The sequence below is a fragment of the Silurus meridionalis genome, chromosome 27 (assembly GCF_014805685.1).
Source record: "Silurus meridionalis isolate SWU-2019-XX chromosome 27, ASM1480568v1, whole genome shotgun sequence".
In the NCBI taxonomy this organism is placed as follows: domain Eukaryota; kingdom Metazoa; phylum Chordata; class Actinopteri; order Siluriformes; family Siluridae; genus Silurus; species Silurus meridionalis.
Window position 1 is genome coordinate 9,812,508 of NC_060910.1, and position 24,242 is coordinate 9,836,749.

General features: G+C 36.4%; 1 protein-coding gene across 3 annotated transcripts in view; it reads left to right on the forward strand.

Annotated features, from left to right (window-relative positions):
- Positions 1-877: 877 nt before the first annotated feature.
- Positions 878-24,242, forward strand: part of si:dkey-40c11.2 (drebrin-like protein B) — a 39,868-nt gene continuing 16,503 nt past the window's right edge. For all 3 annotated transcript variants that reach the window (XM_046841202.1, XM_046841203.1, XM_046841204.1), the window contains exons 1-4: positions 878-1,093; positions 19,103-19,158; positions 19,564-19,676; positions 20,832-20,906. In XM_046841202.1, the coding sequence (XP_046697158.1) occupies positions 1,008-1,093; positions 19,103-19,158; positions 19,564-19,676; positions 20,832-20,906 (330 nt within the window). In that variant the 5' untranslated portion in view covers positions 878-1,007. The remainder of the gene's footprint in view (positions 1,094-19,102; positions 19,159-19,563; positions 19,677-20,831; positions 20,907-24,242) is intronic.

Genomic DNA, 24,242 nt, shown 5'->3' on the forward strand with positions numbered 1-24,242 from the left:
TGCTGTGCTTGTGTTCTATATAGTGGCTGTTAATTTTGGATACATTTACTAGGTAAAAACTTTTTTTTAATGGTTCTGTATGATGTGAGGTCTAGTTGCCAGCATGACACTAAAACAGGTAGTAGTCATTTTTTAACTTAATTACATGTCAAAGGCTAAAACATATGTATCTGTACTTCTATTTGATTGAAGGATATGTGTACTTTTGCCATCTCTTGTGCCCTGTGATGGACTGCCATTCTTGCTTTGTGCCCTATGTGTTCCAGGGATAGGCTCTGGGGCCACTTGACTTGGATTAAGCAGTTAATGAATTAATTTTTATTTTCAATGCAACACATTAAGAACATTATACAAAAAGTTACAATTAAAGTTTACATGCATTGTTCTGGTATACCATGTAGTAGTCTGCTGGTTCCTAAAAGGTTTCCTATTTACTTATCAGCTATAAATTATAGGTTAAGAAGTAATCAGAGTATTCCTTCTGTATTTGGGACAATACAATGTATATCCAATAATAAATTACCAATAATAATATATTAAATAACTCTGTCTATTTGTAGTTTGGTTGTTTGGGTTTCTTGAGGTTCACAGGTTACCTCCTAATAACCAAAAATTTGATTTACTGATCATGTATATTTTTAAGGCACTACATTATTTGCTGACTACAAACCTAATTTCATTGAGCAAATTTACTCAAAATCTTGAAAATGTAGCAAAAAAAAAAAGTTCTAATCCCTGGTTTGAGCCTGGTACGTGGTTTGGGACGCGACCTCAGAGCCGCTTCATATGTCAAAAAGTGGTCTGTAATGGTGGGTGTGGCTTCTGCGCGGTGACACCGCCTCTTCCAAAGAGCACGTCCCCGCCCCCTTTACACATTAGGATTGATGCATTACAGCGCGCGACTCCTTGACACTTCAGTCTGCCTGTGAATGCCTGTGGATCTGTAGGCTAGGACTGTAGGGCTTTGTTGAAAATTTCAAGAAAAACAAGAGTGGCAGAGCTTCAGGATGCAAGCGATCAATTTGGACACGTTCAGCCTGTCGCTGTTAACCGCCAAAGAGGACATTGTGAACGGCCGCGCATCCACAGACTGGTACCGTGCGATCTTTCTGTATTCATTTACCTCCACCCTCATAACAACTGCCCTTATAAAACTACATATTTTGGTAGACACTTTAGCATTGCAATATTTGGTTTTGAACATTTAGTTGAACCAGAATGGCTTGTTTGCATGGTCCTGCGCAGTTACTTTTCATGCCTTCATGTTGTAACAGTTTGCGCATGTTAGTAGGAAGACCGAAAAAAAGTTTTCTTTTTGGAAAATGCTTTCAGTTTAGGAAGAAAAATGCTCTCTAAACCCTCTAAACAGAAACAACACGTACATCTGGGCCAGTAGGTGAGCACGAAAGGGTTCAGAGATGTGTGCATTTAAATACTGCACTGAATTTATTGCATGATTTCTAAAATATTTTTTTTTATATATATCTCAGAGAAATGGAGTAGCATCTATTATTGCAAAACATGTAACTGCAGCTTCTATTCACAAGTCTGTCCCTAAAGAGTGCGCCAGTGGTGGCAGTGGCTCCCTGAGATGGTATCAGGAAGAATCCTTAAGAGGAACCAGACTCAAAAGGGAACCCATCCACATCTGGATGGCACTGAATGTCAATTCATTACAGTTCCAGCTAGAGGAAATATTTATTGGCATGTAAATCACATTCTTGCTTCTTTTGCTCTAGTGGTTAAACACAGAGATGTAGTATATGTGTTTTAGCCTATAAGTGTGTCAAAACACTGGAACATCACTGTGGTCATCCTGTGGTCTTTATGTCGGTGTGTTCTGCATATTCAAGATGGAAAAATGCACTGCTACTGCAATTTAAAGGGTGTTGTCTTGTTAGTTTAAATATTGCACATTGCCTTTTTTAATGTCTCCTACCATCTATTTCAGATTAGTTATTAACTTTTTTGTAGTCTGCTATCACACGTCACACAGTCTCACTTAGATTCAATAAGAAACAAACACACTGGACTGAATAATTGACTTTCAAGTGAGTTACGTTTTCCTGTTTCAGGTTGAAATGAAATGCTTTAGTCACCGTTGCATAAAGAAGGTGGGGCCAAACTTTTTGTAATTGAGGCTGTAAGAAGGAAAGGTCTAGAATCAGAGACAATAGACTATCTGGTATTAAAAATCTGTCATCTCTTGAAGGGAATAGTGAATGCATGCTCAAAGTCACTAGAAGTGGATGTAACAGACTAATTTGCATATTCACTAAATTGTTAAGATCATTTGCATATCAAAACGTAACAATAAAGAGGGATTTTCTGAAGACATGGAGTAGAACTTGTTAACAGAATTAAAAAATAGTAGAGTTCAAGTATATTTATGATGGAAATTAGTTGTTTTTGGTCATGGCGCTGCAAACTAACTCTCTACTTATATACAAACTACCATCAATAATTTAGACATGAGGAAGATGAGATGAGACAGGGAAACAGACATAAAGGATGTGTTACATGTGAAATAACTTAGTCTTATTACTTAAACAAATGTGGTTAACAAGATTGTTTAAAACAAAAGAACAAACAAGTGCACAAGTGGAACAAACAATGGTGATCAGTGATTAGTCATTGTGAAACAACGCTGATCATTGGTTGGCCATTGCAGAACTATTGTGATTGGTCATTACGAAACAATTGTGATTAGAGTGTGGTCAGTGGGATCAATGTGCAAATACGACTCACTCAATGTTGAGTCAATTTTCCCTGCATTCTTAACACATTTAACCAGCAGCTGTGATGTGAACTGTAGCACCTGCGTAAAAAAGTTGCTAAAGAGGTCTAAAGGGATTAGAGCAAAAAAAAAAAAAACAACCAACCAAACAAAGAATGCAGAGGTTTTAGCATGTTTTGGGTTTATATATTGATACTAAAGACACTCTTGTATGGCTTTGAGTAGGGATTCTTTTTTTTAGAATGTATACACTAATCCTAGTTTAGCAGTGAAGATAACAAACATTTATAAATGTAACTAAAACTCCTATCAGATTGATTGCCAGTTAATCTCAGAAAGTTGTGTGAAAGACTTCTGAGCTGAATCGACTTGTTAAATAGACATAGCGTGGATATAAAAATCATCACCTTAGCGGAATGCTAAAGAACTGGCGATTTCATCTTAATTAGAAAATCATTAGGAAAAAAAAAAGGTTTCAGTGCTATCTGGATTATCACAGACATTCTCACTGTGGTAGATTCTGATAAACCCTGTGCAGGAGGCTTTGAAGGGGTTTGTATGGTCATTCCAAGTGTTGAAAGGTATTTACTTCAAAGGAGATGCAAAAACGGTCATTTTCTAAAAGAACGGCCAGTAGTCACTTTCTCCCAAGATTCTTTGCTCAGTTTTTATGTTGGAAGAAAAATGATTTATAGTCCCACTATCCGTTGTCAGCCAAAAGAGGATGGGCATTTTTCTGAATCTGGTTCCTCAAAAAAATTTCTTTCTCATGTCATCCCAGGGAGTTTTTAGCCAATGTTAAATCTGCCTTGTTCATTTAAGGATCTAAACATAAGCCTACGTTCTGTTTTCTGTAGAGGTGCTTTTTTTAGTGTTAAAAGCGCTATGCAAAAAAAAAAAGGCTGCAGCAACAGAAAGATAATCTATAAATCCATGTTTAAGGAATTCCAAGTAAAAGACACTGGTCTTTATTAAACTCCATCTACTAGTCCCTTATTAAAGTATGCACACAACAGCATTCCAGTTCATCCCAAACAAGTTCAGTATGATCGAGGACAAAGCTCTACAACAGGCCACTCAACCACTCCAGACAGATCTTCTATTCCAACCCATGTAAACTATATCTTCATGGAGCTCACTTCGATCACAAGGGCATTGTCATGCTGAAACAGGTTTGAATCTAGTTTAAGTGAAGGGAAAATGTAATGCTACTGCATCCAAAGACATCCTATATCCTATCCTAGCTTTGTGGCAACAGTTTGTGTAAGAAACACGTGGCGGGAAAAGTCTGATGTCCTCAATAATCTTTTTTATCCATATAGTGTTAATCTAAACAACATAAACAAAAGCGCTAAAAGAAATGAACCTGTCAGGTTAGCTCATACTAGCTAACATTTTTCAGGTAATTGCAGTTTTTATAAGAATAATTAAAATTGAGTTACACAGACACACGTTCCTTCTGCTGCCATGGCTACCCAAAGCTTGTAACTTTAACAGTCTTGTAGTATTCCCTCATTAACATTCTTTAGGTAGGAAAGAGGAAAAGATTGGGAACTGAGTGTTTTTTTTAGATCCACACATCTTAACACACTTATTTTAGCCAGATGAACTTTTTATATTCTAGGCTATATCAAGAATTGGTGTGGTGCTTTGCTCTAGAGTGTTTTGAAGGATCTTAACAAAAACTCAACATTAGGTGGTGGAGAATTTTGTTTGTAAAGCACATGGACTTGAACATGTACAATCTATTACCATAGATTACTCATGCTAATTTACCAACAGCTCATTCATAACACAAACAGCAAGTCATGTAAGGTGAATGGATCGAGTGCCAGTATGCATTTTATGATGCCAATAGCATGCTAATAGGCACAAGATTCAGGCAGCTCCCTGAATCTTGTGTTTTTTTCCACAAGGTTAATCTCAGAGGAAACATGGAGGGAATCAGACACAAGAGCTTGAAATAGCTTGAGTCTATCAAGCCCATTTAAGCCCAATGTGTTGTTTCTCTATGTTATCCAGTGGAAACTTTAACAGTAATGGTCTGTTTTTTTACCCAGCAGTTCTGACAGTCACCTTGAGGTCCAGGATCACTGAAACGAGACTAAATGCTCCATAACCATGAGCAACTCAATAGTTCCAAATCTATAAGTTGTATATTATTAAGTCCTCCCCCTTATTATTAAGTCCTCTCTATGAATGACGCATTACTGTTTTTTTTTCTCCGATTGGGAATGTTAAAACATTTTCATTGAAACAATTATTGTAACATAGCACACCTAGCTGATAAAAGTCTGTTGACAGAGATGAGCAAACTTTAAACTTTATTTCCATAATTTTCATAAATCTTATCCCCTGATCTTCATTCAAAAAACTGGTTAATGCTAAGGGAAAAGATTCAATCTTGCACCCTACAACAGACTACTTCCCTCCTAGTACTAGTTCAAAATCAAGCTTCTTTCGAAAAACGAAAAACACCTTCTTCTTTGTGTGATTGTTGGATGCATAGAAAAATTTATTCCGGATGTAGTATACATTGAATGCCCTGTTATAAAGTTGGGTTTTTTTCAAACAGTTTGACTCAAATAGTTACATGAAAGCTCTGAATGCGAACCTCTTTCTTCTTGCTGACATGTCTCTGTTCTTTCCACTGTTAAAGATCCTGCCAGAGCTAAATTTAGTTTTTCTGGTGCTGAACAATCAGATTTACTTATTGCAATGCCCGATCAGATTTCTCGCTCCACAATTGTTTCTTCCAACAACAATGAAAGAAATGACTCTCAGTGAGTCCTGTGTTCTTAACAAAAAATATTACAATTTGCAGACTAGAATCATTGTTCTTTCTTTCAATACTGCTCGATATTACAAGAATTTTCCTGCATCTGGTGGGGAATGGATTTGGCCAAATAACTGGGAGTTTGGCAAGCACTCCATTTTTCTTCAACACTCAACAGTTTGCTCTGTGTGTCAGTTTTAAGGTTGTTCATTTGAAAAAGCTAATCAGTAATGATACAATTTACCAAACTGTTAAAGATGATGGTGTAATCAGCAACACAAGCATAACTGAAACTAACTTGTTATTTCTAGCCAGACCAGCTCTTGTTATCGACCAAATCTGTTTCTTTTAGATGTGAATTCTGTCAGTCAAATCTGAGGCAGGTAGAGGGTTAATGCTTGAGTGGCTCACTTCAATGCAGTTCTGCTGAAACTGCCAAGCTTGTCACTTGAAAGTTGTATTTTTATTTCTCATGCTTGTTGTTTTGGTCTGGGTGTCATTTCACGAGATAAAAATCACAATTGTGTATGCTGTACTCAGTAATTTCCAGATAGTGTTTCTGTTTCTCTTTTTCTCACCCACTCTTATACTCTTGTATCTTGTGCCTTTGTACCCACTTAAACGACTGGAATGTTTTCATCACCTGGTTAGTGTCATGTTGCTCCAAACACCTGCCATTTCAATATTAACTTTTGAACATTTCCTATGACAAAGCAATAACATTAATCTCGATTCTCATTTCTCACAGTGGTAAAAGTGCGTTTTTGGTGCTCTTGTTTGCTGACATATCTGATCTCTCGAAAATTAAAAGGGTTTGATTTCAGCCTAGCTCACATTTTGGTCACTTTAGCTGCCAGATATAATTTTGGATTGTTGCCTAATGCATGATTAAGACTTAATCTTCCTGAGTTTCTTTTAATGACACATTACCTGGAAATGCCTTCATTGGGCACTGCAGTTTATCCTATAGTAACATCTTTATAAAAGTGTATTAAATGGACTGAAGAAAAGGAGTAAATCTTTAGTTGCTTCTATTTTTACAAGCCAAGTTGAGGTTATAGACTTAATTAGATAATGAATTTATTAAAATCTTTTTTTGTAGGTAGATGTATTCCTAGTGGAAACGAAAACAGATTCCTTGTTATAGTATTACAAAACTAATAATAATAATGCAACTGATTCAACTAAGCTTATCCTTCTATAATTATTCAAACTGGCTTTGTTTTTTTATCTATGTGTGATAAATGTAAAGTTTAAAAGACTATAATTACACACTTGTGTCACGTAATACTCTCTTGCTCCCAAACTACGACATTGAAGTATTCCAAACAGCTTTGTAAAATTATTGGGAGGGACAGATTGACATATGGTGGGCTATAGTCCTGCTCTCCACTTCGATGACATCATTGGGAAGACAGGGTGTGTTAACCAGATGGGCTTAGCAGTTGTGTGTTAAACCGACTTCTCCATGCTAACAAGACGCCAGCATGCAGAGTGACTCAGGAACTTGTGCTTCATACAGTCCCACAAAACACTTGTGATAATTGGGGTTGACCTTCATGAAAATATAACATGCACTGATATTGTATGTCAGTATACACTTTTCTGAGATATAGCAGATAACATCAGTATTTTGCTAGCTGAAATGTACTGACTCTCTAAAAACAGTAATCTTTTAGAATGTTTTTTTTCTAATCTTTTTTAATTTAGCTGCCTTAGACCTTTCTAATACATCGACATTTTTTTCTTTTATCTAAAATGACTATTGGCTGTTTCTGGCAAACCTTTGTGTCATGGTACACTATTGTGTATGATATGATTTTCAAGTATCATGATATTTTGTCATATCATCTACCCCTAATGATGCAGTTACAGTACAGTCAACTCTAGAAACCCTTTATCTAAATAAACAAAAATTAATATATAGCATAATTTACACATGCATTCAGTGATGTTTCGAATTAGTGTATTCATTTGAACATATTGCTTTTCCCAGGAAGTTGGTTGTGATAATCCAATGTGTGGAAATACATCTGCATAAAAAAACCAACAAACACAAGCAGGTGATTTTGCATTCTTTAGGTATATCATTTGGCAACCACAGTCTCCTTCAACGGACATTGCTATAATCTCACATCTGACGGTTGCTGTAATAGATGTGGGTGGAAATACTTACAGGCTCCTACACTCTTCTCTATGGAACTGAAAACACATCAGTGCAGGGGAAAAATGTTTATGCAGGTCTGCAAAGCTGTATGAACATAGTCATGATCCTCAGAGAATGGAGTGTGTTGAACTCAGGGCCACAATGACATCCACAGATGGCTTGTGTTCATCTCTCTTTTTTTGTGTGGACATTGCAGGGTTCAAAACATTTAGAAAACTGGACAGCACATAATAGTCCATTAAGAGTGTTGCTGTATTTTGCCTAGCCCAGTTTTGTGCTTTAATATAATGAGTTGTCATCAGTGTCTTAAAGTTGTACTTAAGCTATTTCCTTTTAAATAAAACACCAACTAGCAAACCTTCTCATTTATATATTCCTCTGTGGCAAACTTTTCTGCTGTTCACACGTGTTGAATAGCAGCATGCAAGCATAAGTTACACCATGATAATGGTTTAATAAATTCCATTCACCCACTGCAAACAGAACAGTGCGTATTTCTGGGGTTGTTAACAATCATGCTAGTGATATCCGCCTCTTAGCCCATTGTCAGGAGGCACCACGCTGTGCTCAAATTTCCTCTTTAGTGCTTTGAACTTGTGTCTCAGAATGGCCTCAGTGACCAGTGTTTACGGTCTTGTAGACGCACAGATTTTCTTCAAATCTACTGTGTGAATGATGTTCATCAGTTCTTTAAAATTCAGACAGTATCAACATCTTTTTTTCAATGTTTTCTACCTAGCTGGATGTGTGTGTTAGTGTGTGGGGGTCTGTTATTGCTTAAAGCCAATGTGTTCTATTGGTTTAGGTACCACATACTGGATCAAGAACATCAAAAAATATCCTTGAGCATTCAAAGGGTCAGTCATCAAATATCCACTGATCGTGCACAACCTGACATTAGAGTCAGAGCCATTTCCCATAAAAGTGGTTTGGCTTCAATCCTGTTGTGTATCAGACTTTAATTTATTTCAGGTTAAACTAAGTAATTAACTGCAGTATTACTTAATAGGATTAAGGGAGTTCAGCTCCAAGAAGACTCATACAGTGAAGGTTCAGCCAACCAAATATGGGCTCATTTCCTTAAGATAATCCTCCCAAACCTGCAAGTGTCTATGGCAACCTTCTGTTGTTACACTTGCTCAAGTAGTTGTCCCTAAACACACGAGTGATTGCTGTTGAATTGCAGAAGTGATGAGATGATTTACAGAGATATCAGGCTTGCAGAAACTTGGAAGCACTTGCATTGTTTTAACTCCACTTGGATATTCCTTGAGTTAGAGCCAAAGTAAACTACCTGGAGATCATTGTTCCACATTATTATGGGGATAATAATTAATGAAACATTAATTGCATGTTTTCAGAAGGATGCACACCTCATTGTGTTCTTTGCCGAAACTCATTTAAAATATTCGGCAGAGTAAACTTTAATTCTGATTATTTTATTATACCCTTGTGAATTTTTTTCAAGTGCGGGTGTGGCATTTGTCTCGAACACTATCAGCCATGACATGGTTGCGTAAGATAGATTTAAACCTAATGAAAGTTAGGAAACAAATACAAGCAGTTGCTAGAAAACGTCTTTGTAAAAGCAAGAGGCAATAAAAATACTTATTTGAACAGTGAATAAAACTGTGAAAAGGAGAATATGAAGTGATGAGTGATGAGCACCACCCAGATGTCTCTGTTAGGCATTTGCTGAATGACTAGTCAACTAACTGGTCTCATAATAACCCTGTACAACACTGTACAACATGATAACAAATCCAATAATATTTGATCTTTGTATAATAATAATAATTTTCCTTTCAATATTTTGGCCATTTGTTTTTCAAGACAGTGCAGCAACATAGGACACATGACTGTGTTAATTGCATATACAATACATGACAGCATGGCAGCCTAAAATGAGTATAAAATATACAGTAACATCTGTTTCTGTTTTCTTTGGGACAACACAGGGTCAGTGTATGCTAACATGAAGGTCTACATAACAATCTCAGCATATAGCCTAGCTAGTTCCTGACTGTTAACTCATTTGATACCATAGCAATATAAAGTAAAATAACTACAGTGTGCACCTTGTGAGAGCATTATTTTGAGGAATTATAATATAATATAATATATTTTTGGAATTCCTATCATTCTTTTCTCAAATTAATTCCAGCAACATGAATGAAGAACAAAAAACAAATGTTTCCTATCAATGCTAAGATCCCTTTGCTGTGTACTGCTTCAAGGATGTTTACCACATTCTCTTGGCTGGCAGCCCAAGTTGTTTAAACTTCTGTACTTCCTGTGATTTGGTTGATTGATATGATATGTCATGAGAAGACTGTTGATGGACTGTCACGATTATAACATTGCTGTTTGGTTTGGGCCTTTTTCCCAAACGTGTAAGTTTTATTTGTAAGGCGGTATAATCATACATACATATACTTACATTCATAATAAACATACTTATTGATGTAGTAAAAATGTTTGTTCGTGCACAAAGGTTCCAGAAAAATTACCAGACAAATGTCCTTCATCATCTGAAACCAGAAGCTGCTTACACAGGACTTTTGTCTAAAATATCCTGTTTCTCTGGAAACTGTACTTAATATTTTATTACACCTTCTGTCATTCCTGAACTGCACTGACACTATTTCCTTTAATATGTTAAAATGGCTTTAAAGCTAAATGTTTGTATTAGATAAATGTTGACTGTAGATTTTTCAGGCAGAGAAAAAACACTTACCCAATTAGGACTCAGGAATGTTTATGTTAGTGTGTGAGTGAAAAACATTTAAGACCCAAATATGTGTAGATGAAGATTGAGTCTGTATTCCAGTAGCTGTGTAGGACATTTTGTACAGGAAATGCCAGAGTTGTCCCAGTGGAGTCTTCTCATGGAGGGGCCCAGACACCTCCCAGTTCCAGTTAATCCAGGAAAGGATTCTACTGTATGGTACATTACAAAAATGAAGGTCTGAATATTAAACCTTCAGTGTTGAAAATAGACAAAGAGTTTGTTCACGATTAACATTTGTATTATATTTGCCATGTTACATGTATTTTATTCAAAGATTCTCAAACAACCATACAGGTTCATACAGGACTGTTTACTGTAGTCAAGCTCATGATGCTTAGGACTATTGGGGTGTTCTTGTTGACATAACAAATGGGCAAGTGAGAATAAAGTACCTTTCATACATTAGAAGTAATATCGATGCACACAGTGTTACTATAGATGAAAGACAGGGTGCCTCAGGGCTCAAGCTCTCATCACCTTGTGTTTACTAAGAAAGAGCAGGAGGAAGACCTGATTAAATGGTTCCTGTGTAATTGTCTGGCCTTTGCAATAAGAAAACCACTTAAGTAAAGTAATTATGGTAGTTTCCTTTTTAACTGGAAACATAAGTATCCCACAATGACATGGGAATCAGAGATAAAAAGATTTTAATAATGGATTAGGGTTGGTGTCTTGTTCATATAGCCCTTGATTTTACACCTTTTCTTTAGGGTAAAAACAGTTCAGGAAGTGATCTTTTCAGCTTACTGTCTAATTTAAATGATAAGTATTGGTGGGGGTTAAAATGATAAGGAGTGAAATATAGTCATCATTTAAAAGAGCTCATGAGAGAGACAATATGGTCATGTTTCCTACTAATTATTATGCTCCCCCTGTACAAGACCAACATCAAGCGCTTATATGGGTCAAAACATTCAGGTTCTAATAAATTGTGTTGCAGACTATATTCGTGTAATTTTTTGCAAAAAAACAACAGAAAGACACTATTATCTCCAATTTGTACAGACATTATTGCTTATCTCATGAAATTATAATAACTACAATTGGTTTTGGTAATATTATTTAACAGACTTAAAAATGTTCAATAACTTTATCATTTGTTGTGTTTAGGGTCTTGGTTTGGCACCCTGCAAAGGAGTTCTTGATGTGTGAAAGACTGTAAAACAAATGCATAGATATGTCATATAGAAGACTGTAACTACTTTCTGCTGATCTGTCAGACATGGCTACAAAAGTATAATCTTACATATGAAAGGTGGCTCACAGGGTTTAGGGTCAGGTTTCGCACTGCCCTGCTCCTGTGCACAGACTTTAATCAATCGATGTAACTGTAGACTTCTTGCTCCTCTTTCATCACACAGTTTGGTTTCTATTCTTTTCAGTTTGTTTTCTAATATATATATATATATATATATATATATATATATATATATATATATATATATATATATATATTCTTGTTTGTCTTTGTTTGTCTGGCAATATTCTATAACTTTATGAGTTCACTGAAAAGTTAGTTTTTATATTTTTCATTAGCACTGAATGGTAAAGCAATTGTGTTCATGTGAAATGGCTGTGAAATGGTGCCATGTATTGCTGTCAGTTCAATTTGAAATTGCTGGAAAGCTTAACATCAGTCAAATATATGGTAACTGTAGTAATAATTAATAAACTAATAATTTTAGAAATAAAAATATAATAAAACAAAACCTGACAGTTAGCATTACAATAACTAAGTAGCTAGTAGTCTCTTTTGTTGTGAGGGACTAGCATTATTTTGCTCCCTTCAAATCTTGCTTTTTCGCATTTAAACTCTCCTGTTTTTAGTAGAAATTGCAAGCAAATTAAAGAATAATGTAAGGCCATGTTTTCTTTTCGAATAACCCATTGTACTTCTATTTCAGCATACATATACCTGCATTGATACTGGTAGTTTTAAATTATATTGGCATCATTAAAAAGCTGATACTCTTATCTCATATTTTCATCATGTTTTCTTACACCATTAATGATTATTGTAGATAATGGAAACATGATAAAGATGTGATGATTAATAAATAAAAAAAAGAATTACAAGTATAAGTGTATTTACAATCACTTCTCTTAAATGAACACAGTTCAAATACACACAGACATGTACACATGCTTGTCATTGGGGAACCTTTCACTGATATTAACACACTAATTAATGGTATGACTTCTTCTAAATCCAGTTTTAAGCTAAACCTTTGGAACCTTTAGCTCTTTTAGTGATTAAAATAAAATCTGTTTAAATCTGTTTAAAAACTGTTTTTCGTGGGGACCAGGCAAATGCCCCAACATGGTTAAAACTCTTCTTGTATCATTAGGTATATTTTGTCTCCACCAAGATTATACATTTTTTGGAAAGTGCTGAAAAAGTGTTTATTCCAATTTAGAAAAGCTTGGTGAACTTTGAATGTAAACATGCCTCTTGGTTCGTCCCCCTCCTGTTGTCCGAATCTGTTTAGTGTTCTGCCTCCACTCCCATTTGCCCTTTGGCATGCTTTTGCAGTTTATTTGTTCATTGTATATTAAAACAGTTTAGCGAAGCCACAGTTTCCATCCCCCGATGCCACATTCCAGCTCAGTTTCCCTCACCACCCCTTGAACTTTAACATCCTTATTTTACCCCCTGCTTTTCTTTTGCATTGCAAAAATTGTGTTGTTTCATCTTTCTGTTGCATGTGCAAGTGTCCTAGACACCACATTTCACACAAACCTGTGTCTGATTCTTTAAACGCATTATATCTTCTTGTGTATGTTGAAAGAAACCCTCTTTAGGAAGCCTATTCTTTCGTTTGTCACAAATAGCTACTATTTTAGCAGAATTTCCACCCAGGGGATTTGTCTTTCTTTTTAAGGCAGGTAGCTTTGGTCATTTTAGTCACAAAGATATGTTGGTAAATTCGGATTTTAATTTAATTGCGGATATATATACATATAAACAAAAAGTACTTTGATCCAAAGTTTATGCCATATATTTGGTGCAATTGTATAATTGGATGGTCTCTGATACAGTTGTTTGAACACTCGTTGTTTCTGTGGCACTTTAGTGCAGAGAGTGGTGGGAACCAGGCAGATGAGATACAGCCAGAAGGAAAGCTCTAGTCAGGGATTCTGGAGTGGTTTTCTGTATTTCATGCTGCTGGCAGTGCCTTTTCTCTATAAAAGAAAAAAATGGGAAAAAAAACCCATTTCATAGCTTTGTTAGCTACTATATACGGCACCATTGTTATCCTCTCCAAAATGATTTCAATCTAATCTGGGATTTTGTGAAATGTCCAAGCAGTATTGCTGTACTGCTGTAAGCCATTATGTCTCATTATTAAAAGGAGTTCTGTGTCTGGTGGGGTTTATGGTGTTTGGCCTGCAGGGTATTAGGTTGGAGTTTGAGCTGGTTAAAGAAAGGCCAGGACTCGGGGGTCCTGCACTCTGTTCTCTGGCCACAACTAAGCCCATAGCACAACCATTAAATGACCAGGAACTGCATTCATGTAAACACTAACAGCTGTTTGGTACCTTTCATCTTGCGTAGTGACCTTTGGACCTGAGACTCTCCAAGGTGAGTCCCTGTATAGATGCTCAGGTTTCGCTGTGTCTCTTTAAAGACAAAGCCATGATTTTTAGGCCAAAAAGGCATTTGTCAACAGCCAAGAATTTGAATTGCAAATACAAAAGTAGGACAGTGATGTCAGGACTAACAGATAAAGAATTTCTTATTGAGCTGTGAACCTTTCCAGGTGCACTGTAACTTGCTTCAACAGCCTGGGTAGGCAAACAAATAGGAATATATTATAATTAGAAAATGTATTCATTTTCAATAAATTTGTCAGAATAGTTCATTACCATAAATCTAAGGTAAGGCACCATGTGGATATGACATTCATTCCTTCTTTGGTTTAAATTAGGCTTGAAGATTGTTTGTATTCTCTGAAATAGAACCAGCTGAGTGCATTTAATAATTCATGTTAGAAAAAGTCTCATGCAGGTCTCTAAAAGAGACCAATTATGACCATTTTTCCAGGGTATTTTCAGTGTTTTCAGAGGAATAGTTCATATTTAATTAGAAAACCAAACAAAACAAGCAAATACCTCATTTCTGTTAAGGCCACACCTAATTTAGTTTTAAATACAGATATAGATTTGGAGAACTTATCAGATTCGTAGCATGTAGTGGCATTGCATTATTCCCCTGCTACATATACAGTGCACTTTTATACATAAACAGCTGTAAGGACAAAGTTGGCAAATCACTCAATGATTCCTGTATACATGTCTGTATAAACATAGCTGACCAAAAATGTTCAGTTTTCTCATTGGGGCTGTTGAATCATCATCTGCTGCTGCAAGAAAATGCTTGCAACAGATGTTTTCTTGCTTTACTTACTGTACATGGAATGATTCCATCCATATAAAGAGTTTATGCATAACTTGTCAACATCCGTTTTTTTTTTTTTTTAATTAGCATTCAGTAAAGACCGGAGCATTCAAACAATTAGAGACACAGGGAGCTTAGCATACTTTTGGGGGGTGGGGGGCAACCATTTATTCCCATATTTGGCAGAATCATCAGGAGTAGAGGAAATGAGTGATGTTGAATGCTATGTATCCGAAGTCTGTGCCCGGATAGGCTGCTTTAAATAGCATTTGGGGCCCCCAGGTCAACGCTAATCCAGCAGACGCTTATTCGAGACAAAACTGAGGCTAATGCAAAAAGAGAGAGCGTTTGATGAGAATTTCTTTTTAGACTAAACATTATGGATGACAAGTCACATTCAGTGTTACATATTAGCGGTGTTCCTGTGTAAACCTCAGGAACCCACTGAAAGGCTAATAATTTTTCTGAGCAAAGCCACACTAAGCAGTTAAGATATAAATAACGTCAAAATGTCCATAAAACTCCCTGTGTTGTTTTTTTAGCTCCCTATTTCTCTCCCTTCACTTTCTTTTGTGTTTCTCATCTGTGTGTATTCCACTTTTCTTTTACCACTCAGAGCTTCTGAGCTCAGAGGTCTATGGAGCGGCTTAAGGAACTGTTTTTCTCATCAGTGGAAAGCTGCATGTTTGAAGCAAGGAAGTCTTCTCCACTGTTTTTCGTTCAATGACCTCCGTCTCCTGTAAGACCTCATAGAACCTTCATCCTGTCTAGTAGAATGACCACATTCAACTGACGTCACTCCAAAAGCACATTTTAAAAAAATCAATTCCATGAGCCCCAAACTTTAGTCCATTCCTTGCAGATGATGCTGCTGATTCTTTTGCATTTCTGTCCCTCCCTTGCTCCCTGCGCTGAATCTCACGAATAAAGCGCTACAGAAATCCAATCCTAGCCCTAAAGCATCTGTGAACTGTTTGCAGCCTTAACTCACATGAGGTAATGACATCTCGCCATGCTGTGAAACGCCCAGCTACAGCACGCCTTAACAGCTGTATCTGATCCCTGTGATACGGCTCTCTACCCAGGTGAGGATGAAGAAAATGTCAGGGTTATTTCACGGTCACGGCTGAAAGATGTTTCATGAAACATCAACTGAAATCATCATTGACTTCTTACATTAGATCACTTTTCACAATCTGCAGCATCAACTGACTCTATTTAAAAGCATTCTGCCTTGGCTCAACCTTTGTGCTTTAAGAAATCGTTAAAGAAGAACGCATGACTAAGGCTGAACACACACTGCCTGTTCATTCAAATGTGCTCAAGGTGTGCATTGTCGTGCAAACGTCATAGACACTATCACCAAGGAGACTGCACTCTAGCCTGCAAGTGTTGTAGTGCAGCAGTGTCTGCGCACATTTACTACGTCATTGTTTGTCGGTGTGTGTGTGTGTGTGGTCCGCACATAATAGAATGCAATAACACAACATGACATTGGGTAAGATCACTGAAACCAGGGTAGGTCAGTGTTAGTCTAAGTTTATCATAACATAACTTTTGAATAACCACTGTGGCCCAAGACAGACTATTAAGTACTATTTAGGTGGAATATGATTTCCAGACGATCTAGCTGGAGGATGTCTTTGATTTTATCTTAGAAGCATGCACACAATTGTTACACAAAAAAATCCACGTGTACATCATAGAGCTTGTTTTAACCACAACTGATTGTTTTGACCTTTATTATAAGCACTTGTTATAGGGCTTGTGGTTACACAGGTTTGTGTTTGATCATTCCTAGGTCACATGCCTATAAAACCCCCAGAACCTTTGCTTCTTTGAAAACCTTATAAAAGTCATCTGCATTTTATTTTCTGCTTTTTGGTTTGGTTTTCAGCATGAGTTGATAGAAGAGATTGTTTCCTGAAGTGTTTTTATACTGAAGCAAAAGCAGAAAAACACTTTTCCTATAGAATTTTACAGACATGTACCGACATGTACCGTTCGGATGGGATGTATAGTACTCAGTGTTATTTCTACTTCTCAATTAAAGAAAATACAATACAGCGTAGAGTCTGACACATTTCCATCAGCCATATCAGTAAAACTAATACTGACGTGACAGGTTAGACCAGGATTAAAATCACAGAGATAACCCAAATACACTACGTTCTAATCTATAACTAATCCAGTCTGAATAAGGCTTTAGTAGGAACTTGTTTTGAATTATTTAAGGATTTAAGGATTAAGGATTATAATTTTTGTTTTTAGATTAGTTACACTTTAAAAATTTCAAATATACTGCATAAATGTCTTTGGGTTTCCCATGTCATGGAGAGTTAACATAACATTAACATAAGCCACCATATAGCCAAGGTTCAGGAGAATACTTAAAAATATATTATTTTTGATATCAATAAATATTTTTGATATCAAAATATTGTTTTGATGATGCTTAGAAATAAAGCCAAATTTGACTGTACTTGCAAAGTTAAAATAGTATTTGATGACATTTTTATATATATATATTTAAAAGCATTGCATACATGCAAACATGCATAATGAACAAATTTTGTATGCACAAATGTTACTCACTTCTTTGTATTTATATGAATTATTTAGTTTATGCTGCCAGCACTTTAGCTAGAATTTCACAGCTTACCACCTGCCTGAACTCTACAGACTGACATTGTTTACTCCATCGGTTGTGCGTGTTTCTTTAGATGCGACACTTGAGCATTATGTAATGTTCTTCATTTATGTTCAGGGGACATTTGGGAGTCGCTGAAGCGTAGCTCTGGTTTATTTAATTGAAAATCAAAACCCAGCAATGTGAAACCTATTATACTTCTCAAGAAATTGTTATTGTTATTAGCCTATATTACAGAAATGAATTAATGTTTATTTAAGCTCTCATTAAGCTCTTGCTTTAGTTGACTTTGGGTGATTCAAGAAACAACCAGTAATACAAGGTGACTTTTTATCTATAGTTAACCCCATAATCTCCAGGGCAATTCGGCTAGTCTGGACATGTGGCTGTTTAAGATTCCTATTAGTTTTACTGTATTTACTAAAAAAATATTCATATTAAAATATAAAAAAATATACTTTTAGATAAATAAGTTAATAATACATCTAGAGTTTAAGTGAATAAATGTGTTTCTTAGTGTTACTATGAAAACCACACACACATAATGATTAATTTGTTAATGTATTCAGTCTTTAATGCAGTTCCAGGCAGCAATCATGAGACTGTCATAGTAAAATCTTCAGAAAATTCAACCAAAAGGCATTTTGTAGGCTTATTCCTATTAACTACCACCTACTGCCATGGGAAGGAAAACCAGTGTGGTTTGGCCTAGAGTGACATTGTACTTTATATCCTAGCACTAGACCTGTCACATCCTGCCATATCAAGTACAAAAAAAATGTCATAACCTCTACTAGATGATTCATATTGTGTTTCTGTGACCTGTGCATTGTTCTTTTAGTGCTTAGGGCAAAACCTACTCATATTCGTTCTGTGATCAAGTGCAAACAAGAATGGCCTTACAGTAGCCCTGACTGACTTCATATGCTTTCTTTGATTTCCACACGCTGCAATTATGCAAGTTATTAGCTCTGGTGTCCTTAGAGAACGCAGAAGTGCCAGCTTCGACTTGAAACTGTCAGATGTGTGTACTCAGGCAAGTCTGCACTAATACAGGAAAAAAAAACCTGTAAGTCAAGGCCTGTAGCCTGGTGAAGATTTCATAGATTCTCCCAAGGGACCTTTAATTGAAAACATACAGGAGAGTCTAAAGGATCAGAAAGAAGAACGCACACCTGTTAGAACATTCAGTGCATCTATTTACCCCAGGGAAAGGTCAGGACATTTTGTTAGGGTTTAGTCTTGGTATGTATGATAAAACTTTAAATGTCTGGGCAAGTTCAAGAGTGTGAATATTGTGTGAAGTTTGTGAAAGCATATGGTCCTCACAGCTGCCAACCCACTCACTGCATTCCGGTGATCTGACGTTAGTGTGGATGAGGTACTGGTTATGCAGAACTGACCTTCACTTTTAAGGAAAGTCTAGGAAGTGCACCAGACCGAGGCCCGTGCAAGTTCCTGTTGACATAAGGCCATGTTTCTCATGTGTTATGTGACATTATACAAAGTCAAACACATTATAATGATGATAATAATATACAACAATGTAACAGTAATTAAACCTTGTTTTCTCTTTTTCCAGGGCATTGTTTGCTTATGAGGGATTCACCAACAACTTGAAGCTCTTTGATTCTGGAAGTAAGGTCACAACAATGTCAATATGCATGTTTTTAAGTGCACAGAAGATGTTTTTATACAGATTTCTCTGTAAGTTAGTGATCCAAACATGTGCTGTCTCCCTGATTATTTATGTGTCCATTTAGTGCAATATTGAAATACTTTTCAAAAGTGGAAAAATTTCCTGTTGAGGCTCTGGTTCTTATTATGACAGATTTTTATAGTTTTTATGAGATAATAAAAAGGATCCATTTCCACAGAATAAAATAATTACTTAATGCATGTTAAAATGATAAGCATGTCAACAAATGTTGTTGATAGAAGAGTTATTTTTCTTGTTTGTGTTCTTGTATGATAAACATGTCATCTATTGTCAGAATAATCTGTAATCTCTCATCATATCGCAAAATGTTCTTTTCTCTGTAGCTGGAGGCTTGATAGAATTGGCCCAGAAGTTTCACATTGCCAAACCCATGTATGGACTGTGCAGGATTACACTTCATGAAGTGGGACAGCCACAGATAGTCCTAATCTGCTGGGTAAGATGATGATGCAAAAGCAGAAGTGTGATTTCTGATGATTTTGTGGATGGGTGGTTTGTGGTTTGGATATCATCACCACACTCAACAGGTTTTTGTGTTTAAAACTAAATTTAGACACAGACTTTCTGATTTCCATAATCATGCCTGGTATTAGGCATTAGCCACACTACTTTGGGTAAGTTGTCGTTTACTTATTACCCTTACATGTAACCCATCACTGCTCTGATCCCATTGGTCCTTCTTTGGGGTGTGAGCTTCACGTGGCTCCACATTGGTTAATTCAGAAGAATCTTTGGAAAAAAGGATGTATGTGAGACTCCTGTTGATGAGATATGTCAATGGGTTTCTCCCCACAAAAGGGCTTTGACTCCCAGTCAGCTTGTAACTGAAGGAGCTCAAATACACTCACAAGCTCGCAAAGCATGCTGGGAAACTTCACAGTACCCTCCCCAGCACCGGTTGCTAAGACAACAAGGCTGGAATGCTGTGTTTGAGGTCAGAGGTGGCATCTGTAGCCAGTCAGGCATGGCAGAGAAGAAGGGGTAGTGGCTTTGGTGGCCTGCTCACTGTGCAATTAAAAACTTTGTGTGCACTAGATAATCGCCTCATACTGTATAACATTACAATTATTCTGTTTTACCAGAAACAACAAAATAATCCTGATTCATTCACCAAGACCTTTCTTACTATTGATTTTAATATACATTCCTTTTGGTTTTTATTTTGTTTCATGGTAAGTGCAGTATCTATGCATAAAATCTCCACATCTTCCTTTCTCCCTCATGTTGTTCTTGGCATAACCTCCTACAGTTTCTAATCTCTTCCAACTGATTTTAAGTCAGGTTTATTACTAAGACCTCAATCATATTTTATCTGGCTTATACAAGTTTTGAAGTTTCAGTGGAACTGAAAGCCACATCCTGTTTGAAATCCTCTTTTCTTACTGCATAAATACAATGTAAATGTAGAATCCGATATTCGGAAATGTACAGTGTCAGAAACTGATTGCTGTTAGATTTATAGAGACTTGCTTACAGAATGTGCTTGCAGATTGTAAATGATTATTTATGCTGTGTCCTGGGTATTCTATGTAGTGAAAGATTAAGGTAAAGATTAAGGTAAAGTAAAATTTTCTTTAAATATGCTCCACAGGTTGGAGAGGATGTGGACGAGTTTCGAAAGACAGAATGTGCAAGTCATGTACCTGCAGTCAAAAGCTTTTTTAAGGTAACCAATTTCCATTATGTTTTTGTTAAGGTTCTCTTTCTGCCTCTGTTTCTCTCTTTCTTTCTCACAGTCACATAACTTCTGTGCTACTGTAGCCATTAATCATAACATTTGTGTTACACTATTATATTATATATTTAAGGAAATGTAACATAAGACTCAGAGTCAGATTTTGTTTTGGATGCCTTTGTTGAACCGCAGGGTGGATATTTAAGTCATGTGCCACTTTTGAAACTTCCTTGTAATTTCACAAGCGGTTTTAAAGAACTGTTTGAAATATTGAACCATCCAATAATTTCCCATTTGCCACTAAGTGCAATTTGTATTCACTACCTTGTGTATTTATTTATTTTTTTCCTTAATAAATGTGGCTCTTAATTGGGCTACAAGCTCACGCAGCGGTGCATGATCACAGATTCGGTGGGGCAGAACAACATTAATATTTGCATAAACAAAATTGAGAGGCTATTTCACTTGCTTTATATTAAAGGCTGCGTTCTAGTGAATTTGTAAATGTAACAAGTAGTTGGGAGTCAACACTTCTCCAGAGAGAATAAATGGTGCTTCTTTTAGATATAGACTTAGTATACCATCAGTCTAAAACTTGATTGAAAGATAATTAGAAAGCAATTTTTTATAGTCATTCAGCATACAGTCTAGTAGTGTAATATGAGCAGTATAGTGTAATTTAAACACTTCCACTGTATTGTAAGTAATACAGGGCTGGCAGGTTTGAGTTCCTCAAGATTCCTCAACTTGCCTAGATACATCTCAAATTACACAGTAAACCTTAAACTAGACACACGTGTGTTTGCTCTTTTCTTTTATATTGAACTTTATTAGATTTTTTCAGGTTATTTTCTTCTTCTTCTTCTTCGTCTTCTTCTTCTTCATACTTTTAATTTGCTAAATATCATGATGATTTTTTTGTCATTAACTGTTCTGTCCTCTGGTCCCACCCGAGTGTGGTGTAGAGATAATTCTGCCCCAGTGGGCCTCTATTAATATGCTCTATTTTGCTGTAGTCCCCATATGTTACCGTAAGGTACAATAATAACTCTCTGGAGATAAACGGGGTAGGTAAGCACTGCTCTATTGTGTGGATTTGTGTTCATTCAGCTACAAGATAATTAGTAAGGTCTGGCATTGTTGTTGGACGAGGAGGCCTGGGGCTTAGGCAGCATTCCTGTTCATCTTAAAGGTGTTTAGCAGGGTTGAGGTCAAGGCTCTGTGCAGGACACTCTGATTCTTTCACTCCAACCTTGGCAAATTGTGTCTTCATAGATCTCGCTTTGTGCACAGTGTTATAGTCATGCTGAACAAGTTCTCTTAATTCTTTAAGACATTCTAGACAATAAAGGTCTTTAAATTTTGTAGCAGCATTATTTGGAAGCCGTACATGTGAATATGTTGGTCAATTGTCCACACATGGAAGTGGTTTAGCAGCATAAGCTCACACTCCAAACAGGCGTTACTCATTTGCAAAACATGAAACATTGTAAGTATGAAGCTTCCTTGCTTTAGTCATATTTTTTATATTGCAACTGATCTAAATCTGCCATATGTTAGCCAGCTAGTTGATTATACATCGATCAGGCATAAAATTATGTCAATATACCATTTTGACCGGTGAAGTGAATAACAATGATTTTCTCTTATCATGGCACCTGTTACTGGGATGTTTCTTAAATTTGAAAAATGGGCAAGCATAAGGATATGATTGAGTTTTAGTTTAAACGAATTTCAGAAAACTATGCCATATTGCTGTACACTGCAAAGAACAATGCTTTATTCCCCGTTGTTGCCATAAACACAGAAAAAACATGACACTTATAATTTAGTTTTTGTACTGTTGATAACACCAAAAGAATGCTTCTCTGGTAGTAAAATACCAATACATGGATTTCATTACCAATTCCCAATAGTGGGCTTAGCTTTAGCCCATTTGTAAGTGTTTAGGACTAGCATGAGTAAGAGCACATGAATAAGTTTTCCTGTGTGTTTTTTTATATATCCTGTGTGTGTATCCTTCTGGAATGTTCTGTCTGGTTCTGTGAACTCTTTGTTCCCCTTTTTCTATCATTTTAAACGAATAATTACAGTCCTAATGCCTTAGTTGTGAATACAAAAGACAGACATGTTAGGAGTTAGCTGGAAGGCATACACACACACACACACACACACACACACACACACACACACACACACACACACACACACACACAGTGTATATGAGCCCAGGTCTTGTTTGGAGAGATGGCTGTGTATGAAAATGTAGTGTGTAGACAGTGTCGAACAATAGTGCCACCAACATTGCAGCGAGAGAAGGAGGGAGGTAGGAGGTGTTAAATGATAATGAAGTCATTGTGCAGTATACTCTCATCTTCCATTACAATGCAATGACTATTCATCAAGCTGAGTGTGTGTTGATCTTCATTTGTGATTGATGATGACTCGGTGACAAGAGCTCTATTCTTTTCATATCAGCATGTGTTTGTCACAGCACGCCTGGTTTCCCATGTGTGTGAGCAGGTGTGTGTGTGAATAATATTTGTTTGGAATTGGCTTTATGAATGCGATAAAAAAAAGAAAGATAAATCAGATTGCGCAGGCTTGCTTGTTTGTGTGATGTGCGTGTACTGACTGCTGCGCTAACCTGGGCAACTGTCAATTTTTGTCTTGTACTTGGCTTGTGGGAAGCAAACGCTTTGTGTGTATTTGAGCACGTGAACAAAATAAAACCGTTTGTTCCATTTGGATGAAACCAAATATTTTTACTTGTTTGTTTAAAAAATGTCAGCTGTGAATAACAGCACATTATGATAGGTGCAATAGAGCAGGTTAGAATTGGAAAGATTGACAATAGTATCTGGAATCTTTGAGAGATTGTAAATTGTGACCGCTATCAAGTCAGTTGCTTGATGACTGTTGGAAAAAGTCGTGTTTACAAAATATGTATAAAAAAAAGGTGTTGCTTTTTATAATGTGTTTCCTTTTCACCTATTTTGTATCCTATACATTTTAATAACTTGCTCTTTGACTACAGAGGAACGCATCAAACATCTTTCTCTGACACTGCTGTTTACTAAAGAGCACATGCACATGTAGTTTATATAAATGTATTTACTTAGTTGCAGTGGCTAATACCTCATTTTGTTTATTTTCAGTGCTAAGTTTCTTTTTGCAAGCATTTATGATCTTGGTAATGGGTCATTAAAAAAAAAATTGCAGCTACAGCCAATTTATTACCAGCTTTTAACCATTTATATGTACAGTACATTCGTAACTTTATGTACATTTCTTTCACTGCATGCACCGCATGATGTGCCTCCCCAA